Consider the following 8,744-nt stretch of genomic DNA (forward strand, 5'->3'; position numbering starts at 1 on the left):
TTATTTGATTAAAAAGTAATTTTTTTTTATGATTTTCTATTATAAGTAGATATGATTGATTTATAAAATAAATTAAATATGCTCTAAATATATCAATTAAATTTTAATTTAATTTCAATTAAATCTTGAATTTTTAATTTTTTAACTTTATTAATTTAATGACCGGTCAGATTTGAAAATCTAGTGAAAAACCTTTATAAATAAGGGGAAATATTGGTATATTTTATTTTTGGGGCAAAAAGACAAGATTAGGGTGGATAGAAACATATGGATTACTTTACCTGCATATTGATTTTACAATTATGTTTTTAAAATCTTTTTATATTTTGTTATCCTTATAGCCATTGGAGCTTCAAGGGCATGACATGAGCGATGTTTTAAGATGGCATGCTGAGGTTTTCTATCGTTTTCTTTTTTTAATGATGTAAAATTGTTTTTTTTTGTATATATATATATATATATATAAAAGAAAGTTACACTGATAGAATATAATTATAAATAATCGAACTAATGATTTAGTTATTTTAATAAAAAATATTTAATTCAATTTAATTATCAATTCATAATTCTTAAATTTTTTTAATTTTTATTTCTTGATTCAATTATCTTGATTTAGTAAATTTAATTAATAATATAATGTTTATAATTATTATTTTTAAGATCTTATTATTAATAGTTCTAAATTATAATTATTTTAATAAAAAATAAATCATATTTGTTAATTATTATACATAAAAAATGTTATAAATAGATTTTATTTATTGGTTAATTCAATTACATTGACATATTTTGAATTTAATTAAATTTAATTTTCTGTCCATTCAATTTAATTATTATTTTATTTTCGATTAAAATTTTTGATTAACTAAAATTTAAACTCGATTCATATAACGCTAATCCCTAAATAAAACTTCACTATTAGCTCCCAATTGCATATTCTACGAAAGCCGGTGTTTGTTTGATCACACCAAGCTACACCACATTACACTCGAAAAAAGATTTCAACAACGAAACAGACACAAAATAAACAGAAAATTATCATATTACCTATGCCCAAATGGAACCTACATGTCTGATTAAATTTACAAGATCTACTCATTAATGAAGTTTCAGTACAACATTCTTGCGACTGTGATATAGATGATCTTGTAATGCAGGCTTTTAATCACACGCCCCAAACACCACGAGTTGCTGTGAATTTGTAGTTTGGTCTAGATGTCAACTCATACAAGATCCTTGCAAATGTATCAGAATATCTGCTCTCTGAGAAGAGAATCTCTGCAAATGCATTCTCATAAGCAAGCAGCACGGCCCTGTTCTGTGGCTCAGAGACCAGGCTCTCCAGTATCATTGCTGCTTTCCTGCAGACTTCTGGTACTGGATGCGGCGTCTTGATCACTTTCAGTAGCCGATCAACTGCCCTGAATTTGATAAATTATACAGAGAAAGAATGTAATGTCATTTCATCAATAAACAAACAACAAAATCATTTGCTATAAAGTTTTTCCTTGCACGATTTGTAATTTATGAAACCAAAAAGAACATTACCACCGCTCGCTAGCAAGCTTCAATCTGCAATCCATATTAACTTCTGCAAAGTTGTAGAGTGCACCAACAGCTGCTGCTTGCGCATCTAATGCCTGTATGCTCATAAGATCTACCAAACGCTTATGTATCTGCAGGGTGCATTTACCACTAAATTACAATTTCATGCAAATTAAATGTATGAAATAAACAGTCAGTTGAGCGATTTCCACCTGTGAAACAAAGGGTAAGAGGAAAGGTTCATTGTCAGGATTAATTATCATGCGCCCCAGTAATTCTGCAGCAGCACAGTGCCAGGCTTTAACTGCAGAACCCAGCATCCCCATGATAGCTTGGACTGCACGCTTCTCTCTGCTCAACAAAAGCAATTAGGAAAGTTGATCACACAGTAATCACAAGCCCGTTTTAAAAAGCAACAGCATATAAGATTTCTCACGTTATTTTGATGTAAGATGGCTTTGCTGAGCTGAAAATTCGAAGATCAAGCAGTGGAGCCAAATTTACTATTGTCTCAAGGGCATTTGTAACAAGTTCCTCATCCTCTGTCAATATATTTTGCCAGCATTTAACGAAAAAGAAGGAATAATTAAATATTCCATGTTATCATTACAAATGAATTAGTCCAAACCCAAAACGAAATAAGGAAAGAAGGAAAGAAAGAACAATTAATTTCTGCAACCAGTTACATACCAATTCCAAATACATTACGAGATCCAGCAAATAAATAACAACTGATAACCGTTTTAACAAATGGAAGAATTTTTCCATTTTCCTTTATGGCAAACCACAAGTATTTAATTCCTTTGTATGCAACTATAAAACCAGAGACCTTAACTTTGTAGCAGGTTTTGGAAAAGCACATCACACCAGAGGCAAAAGGGCATTAAGACTTCATGAAGAAATGAAAGAAATAAATTTTGAAGAGGAGAGAAAATGCGTCAAGGTCAACTTCCAGTTCTATAATCTACAGAAGGCACTCTTCCCATTCACTGTTATCTTGGCCTTAGCATATACGCCAAAGGATTTTCCATGAGGCTTCTCCTCAGACAGCTCGTCAGGCATAACCATTCCAAATCCATACAAGGAGAAATAGATATGTTGTAGGCCAGTGTACAACAATTTAAGCCTCTATGAATATGGATCCTATGAAAATGATGCTACACAAAGCTAAATGGAGGGAAAGGATCCATAATGCCAATCTCAAGCAGCTTGGAAATCCAAAATTGAGTCCAACAAGAGTAAATGACATCAAATAAAATAATCATATCCCATCCACTAAAGATCAACTGCACATTAAAATAGTAATTCGCTTTTGCAAACTTCTTACCAGTAATATGATCTTCTATGCACTGGAACACAGTTTCCAAGCAATGCCGATGTTGGGCCATAATGACTTCATTCTCTGGCATGAAAGAGAAATTGCGTATGATATTTGAAGCAGCCACTGCACAATGCTGCTTTTCTGCTCGCCCCTCTTCATCTAAATTAAATAGTCCATCCTCATCAAACCACCACTCCGAAGGACGAACTTTGGCTGCATTCTTCTGCCCTGGAACTTCAGTTACAGAAGAACCTGACCCAAATCTGCCAAATAGATATCATCTCTATTCATGCTTCATTGTTATCAAAGCCAAATTTTGATGCTTTTAGAAACAAATATGTTATACTTACCCGGGATGGGTGAGATTGTTGTTTGATCCTAATGCCTCGTGTCTGTTACCGAATCCTGTAACCAGAGAATTGGCACCTAGTGTTCTAACCCTAGGCTTACTGCTGAGCTCTTTAGGAAGAGCTATATCACGCCAGTCATCTATCTGTTTCATTTAAACACATTAATAATTTAATTAAACCAATTTTGAAATATAAAAAAAAAATAATTTCATTTAATTACTTCTTAATTTTAGCAGCAGTATTGCATACCATTCCACATGTCACATGTGCATAATTTCTTCATATATAAGTTATTTTCATAACCAAATTATGCAATTTCAACTTACAAGTTGCAAATTTTATTAACTAAAAAGCAAGATAAGCAAGCACCTATTATGCAATAAACCCAAAAGCCCTTTTTTTACTGTGTGTTCCAAATGCAAATTTCACCATATCTATATGGAGATAAAGCCTAAGATACACATAAATAGGATTATTTCGTGTTAAAAGAATGATTTAGTATTACATACAACTTGGAGAAGAGCATCGAGCAAGCCAGGGATTTTAGCTAGAGAATCCTTTCGCATGTCTTCCTTTTCTTTGAAAGAGAGCATTGTCAGAGTGTTCAATGCCCATGTCAATTCGCTCTTTAATCCACTTTGGAGAGCCAAAACTATTCGCTTATTGTTTTGATCTGAAACAACAAATATCACAAAAATTAGTGATTGTTAGTTAACAGAGAAGCGGACTCACGTGGCTGCTTAGGTTTTCGGTAATTTGATATACCAACCTAAAAAGGAGGAGTGAACTTGAAGCGATGGGCCAAGGAGATTGGACGGAGCCACGGTGTCGCCTGAGGATGCCGAGGCGGTGTTGCTGCTTGTGCTGCCGAATGGGCGACCCCTCTTGGCCGCTGGCGCGGTAGCGCCACCAGCTGAGCCAGCGGATTTGTTCTGGTCCCTCTTCTGCATTTCTGTCTCGTCGGTCTTGCTTGGCTGTGGCGATCTGGTAATTACGAATCTACTTTAGTGATTGTGTGACCCGGATCCGACAGACCCGATTTTAAATGGTCTGGGCTTTTGTTAATTTTCACACGACGATGGAAAGCGAGCATCCGGCCCAAGCCGGTAGGTTATTATAATCATAAAAAAAATCAATAAATTTATTAAAATAAAATTAAATAATGACATCAGGCCGGGTCCCTACCACGTGCAGAAATCATACGGTTAGTGTTAAACTGCACTCAATAATTATTTAGTATATATTATATATGTCGAAGGTCGGTCCACCGTAAAAGAGATCCGTGACTTTTGGAGCAGAACAAAAGGGAACGAAAGAGAGAATTGAGATGTGGATGGCTTTTCGCATTCCCTTCGCTTTCTCTTATCTCAATCATTTCTCTGCTTCCAAGGTTTGTCCATTAGTCCCTATATCTGAATCAATTTTCTCAAGCATGCTTTCCTTATACTTCGCCATGACTTCGTTTTGATTTAGCCTATAGTGTTACTCTTTTGGTTCAAAGGTGGTGCTTTACTTCTTGTATTTATTTTCTGGAAGTAACATCCATGGATTCTCTGTTGCTGATATTGGCGTTCCTTCATTCTTCCATTTTAATTTTGGCAATTTCTACTTTCTTCTGATTATTGAGTGATTTTCTGCAGTTTAGCATGCTTTTGTTTTTGGTGTGGTGGTTTGTATGAACAAAGGAGTCTTCTTTTATTTTTAAGTATTTAATTATTCCATTGTTAATCCACTTTGTGGTTGCGGAGAAAGCATGGATAGTGATATCAGAGTTCAACTTAGATTTTTTAGTACTCCGCACAAACTTCAGTTTCCTAGTTCATACATCTCAAAAAAAAAAAAATTATAGTTCATAGTGGTAATTATGTGGTTATAATATCTCAATCATACCTGCTCTTTACATTAGAGAACATGTAAAGCATGCAACTTTTATGTTCTTATTTTCTTTGAGATTAATTAGGTTTATCTGTTTATTCATTTTATTAATCAATTATCTGTTCACATTATTCTGTTTAAATTGTTGTTCTAGCATCCCTGAATTGAATTAAAGTTTTGTTCCATGGTTCAGTTATTCCTTCTCACAAGTTTTAGGATTTCCTTTTCTATCTTTTTCACTCAGTTGATTGTCACAGAGTGCAACTACCTTGTAATTTCTGCTTAAGGGCTTAATGCATTTTTTCCCCAAAAGCTTGATACCAGTGCTAATGAATTTTTGATGCATATGCTGCAGAATGGGAAGTGCTGTTGCAACCGCTTATGGGGAATACACCTATGAGAACCTTGAGAGGGAACCCTATTGGCCTTCAGAAAAGCTCCGCATTTCAATTACAGATGCTGGTGGGTTCATTGCCTCGCACATTGCCAGTCGACTGAAGAGTGAGGGGCATTATATAATTGCTTCAGACTGGAAAAAGAATGAGCATATGACAGAGGACATGTTCTGTCACGAATTTCATCTTCTAGATCTTAGGGTGATGGATAACTGTTTCAAGGTGACATCTGGAGTTGATCACGTGTTCAACCTTGCTGCTGATATGGGATGAATGGGCTTCATTCAATCGAATCATTCTGTCATTATGTATAACAATACAATGATCAGTTTCAATATGCTTGAGGCTGCAAGGATCAATGGAGTTAAGAGGTTTGTGGCCTTGGATGTACTGTAGGCCAAACATGGTTTTATCAATTCCATTGTACTTGTGCTCACTGCTGGCACATATGGTAGCAGCATTTCTCTTTGTTTCGCTTAACACTCTGATTCTACTCCTTTTCTTTTGGACAGCTTACTAGTCTATTTTGTTTTCAGTGTTTGTTTAAAAGTTGACGACTTGTGCAAAATGTTTTGCATTGTTTTGAGAGATCTGAGTTATTATTAGATGTATGACCTAGGAGGAAGAAATTATTACTGAAATTTCACTTAAATTGTTCTGTGAAAAATAGCATAATTTTATTTTAGATGCTGTCAGTCATTTCATAATGGGAAAAAAATTTTTAGTTCTTCATCTCAAATGTATTCTATTGTTTACCTGTTCTTTTTAATTGTCTTTGATTTTTAGTAGAACATGAGACATATCTGAAATTTTGATATCGCCAATTCCAGGTTCTTTTATGCTTCTAGTGCCTGCATTTACCCTGAATTTAAACAGCTAGACACTAATGTGAACTTGAAGGAGTCTGATGCGTGGCCTGCAGAGGTTTTTCCTCTTAACTAATTAATCCACACTTCAGTCTACTATATATAGTCTGGTCTCTCCACTTAAAGTATAACATATTGGCTAGACTGATTTCTGTTTGTTTTCTAGCCTCAAGATGCTTATGGTTTGGAAAAGCTTGCAACTGAAGAGCTATGTAAGCATTACACAAAAGACTTTGGAATTGAGTGTCGGATTGGGCGGCTTCATAACATATATGGGCCATTTGGTACATGGAAAGGTAAAGTTTGACTATTTCCATAGCATATTTTACAGCACTGTATATATTATCATTATTGTTGCTGTTTGCTCTAGGTGGGAGAGAAAAGGCCCCTGCAGCATTTTGTCGGAAAGCTATCACTTCCACCGATATGTTTGAGATGTGGGGAGATGGGCTGCAAACACGGTCTTTTACCTTCATTGATGAATGTGTAGAGGGTGTACTAAGGTATATGTTGCTTCACTGGATATTTATCTTGCTAAAAATTTGTGCTCTTCTATAATTTTCATGACATCTTAACGTAAATATAGCTCTTAAACTGCATAATATGTTAAAACACATTCTTTCTGAATGAGGGTGTGCTAACGGTCTGTAAGCCTCCAGAAACCGTTTTCAGTGCTAACTTTGGAACTTTTTCAGTAGTCTCTTTTCGGTTTGAGTCTTGCAAATCGGTTATTTGTGGTCTCCACATTGCCTTGGCCCCATCTTGACCTTTCCTTAAACCTAGCAACTGGAAGTTAATGGCATGGTGACTTTACCCCATTTTTGGGTGTAAAGTCTGTTGGAAAGAAAATAGCTTGTTTTCTCCAGAATGATGTCTCATGAACTGCCTAAGGATTTCATGCGTGAATTATTGTGTTTCGCGGTTTTATCCTAAATATTGACATATCAAAGAAGGTGAGATTAATCCACTGACTTGATTTTAACTGTTCATGTATTGAGATTGACAAAGTCAGATTTCCGAGAGCCGGTGAATATTGGAAGTGATGAAATGGTCAGCATGAATGGGATGGCTGAGATTGTCCTCACCTTTGAGAACAAGAAACTTCCCATCCATCACATTCCTGGTCCAGAGGGAGTGCGAGGTCGAAACTCAGATAACACTCTGATTAAAGAGAAGCTGGGATGGGCCCCTTCTATGAAATTAAAGGTGCAGGAAAAGCAGTTTGGCTTTTCTCTTCAGTCAATGTACTTGAATTAATAGCTAATCAATCTCATGTATAAATGTAAATATTTTTTTGCTAAACCTCACAGGATGGGCTTAGAATCACGTACTTCTGGATTAAGGAGCAGATTGAAAAAGAAAAAGCTCAAGGTGTTGATTTAACTGTTTATGGGTCATCAAAAGTAGTGGGAACTCAAGCACCTGTTCAACTGGGCTCTCTACGAGCTGCTGATGGCGAAGAACGAGGCTAAAGTTTGTGTGTATGTTGTGCCAGGGACTCAGTGAGGCGTTAGGGAGCTGCTATTTAGTTTTACTGCTGTCTCTTCTTTTAGCTGCTTTGAATAATGTCTCTCTTTTCTATTTAGTGTTCCTTCAAGCTTTTTCTAAGAGAGCTAGTTTCTGTTGTATGATGAATATGGTGGTGTTGTTTCTTGATTCCTCCAGCTTCCTTAATTTACCAATTTGTTGTGATACACATTGTTCAGGAAACCTTGTCATAGTGAATGTCTATTATTCCAACTGGCATTTTTGTTTCTTGTTTTCAAGATAGGTTCCTAGATGTGAGAAAGGGGCAAACGATGCAGGGAAAGACCTTTTCCCCTCAGATTTGGCCCAAACTTAACTATCTTGATTAGGCTGTTAAAGTTGGATTAGGACAATTCATTGGACCAATAATCTATGTAATTAAATGCTAATCTAAAAACTTTGGCCAAAAAAACAAAAAAAAAAAAAAAAATTGCTAATCTGGAGATCTTTTAGTGCTGGGAAATGCTAATTTGTTGCCCTTTGGAGTTTAGTACGAGAGTGTTGGAGTATAATTAGGCCGGGCTGGAGAGCTTGCTATACGGATCCTGTATTTTATGTCAGAAATAAATGCTCTGCTGGATCGTCCCATTTGGCCTTTACTAATTCGGCACAAAAGCTTAAAACCATTTCAAGCAAATTCACTCGGGACATCTTTTTCCTCACCAAGCTCCTCCGTTCCCTCGCTCTATATTATGGTAGCCATCTCGCCTACGCGTCGCTCCTCTTCCAGCACATGGAAACAACCAGCATCTACCTATGGAATACCGTTTTCAGAGTCTTCTCCGTCAGTGCCCAACCTTCGGAAAAAAATAAAAAAATAAAAAAATAATACAATCAACATAAACATCTCATTTCACTCTTCCTT

At 35.8% G+C, this 8,744-nt stretch overlaps 2 protein-coding genes across 2 annotated transcripts; one reads left to right on the forward strand and one right to left on the reverse strand.

The window, feature by feature from the left end:
* Nucleotides 1–901: 901 nt before the first annotated feature.
* On the reverse strand, nt 902–4,206 carry LOC110648685 (armadillo repeat-containing protein LFR). Its single transcript, XM_021803009.2, has 8 exons — nt 3,986–4,206; nt 3,726–3,889; nt 3,217–3,359; nt 2,873–3,129; nt 1,982–2,087; nt 1,758–1,896; nt 1,549–1,676; nt 902–1,421 (listed from the first exon to the last, which is right to left on the reverse strand). Exons 1-8 carry the CDS (start codon nt 4,164–4,166, stop codon nt 1,166–1,168), a joined length of 1,374 nt encoding a protein of 457 aa, XP_021658701.2. The 5' UTR covers nt 4,167–4,206; the 3' UTR covers nt 902–1,165.
* A 248-nt stretch (nt 4,207–4,454) lies between these two features.
* Nucleotides 4,455–8,092, forward strand: LOC110648686 (GDP-mannose 3,5-epimerase 2). Its single transcript, XM_058136054.1, is given in 7 exon segments — nt 4,455–4,606; nt 5,447–5,857; nt 6,317–6,410; nt 6,519–6,648; nt 6,723–6,855; nt 7,351–7,558; nt 7,663–8,092. Coding segments are annotated over 6 exon segments (1,137 nt in total). The 5' UTR covers nt 4,455–4,606; nt 5,447; the 3' UTR covers nt 7,825–8,092.
* Nucleotides 8,093–8,744: the final 652 nt, after the last annotated feature.

Source organism: Hevea brasiliensis, chromosome 15, assembly GCF_030052815.1.
Source record: "Hevea brasiliensis isolate MT/VB/25A 57/8 chromosome 15, ASM3005281v1, whole genome shotgun sequence".
NCBI classification, from domain to species: Eukaryota; Viridiplantae; Streptophyta; class Magnoliopsida; order Malpighiales; family Euphorbiaceae; genus Hevea; species Hevea brasiliensis.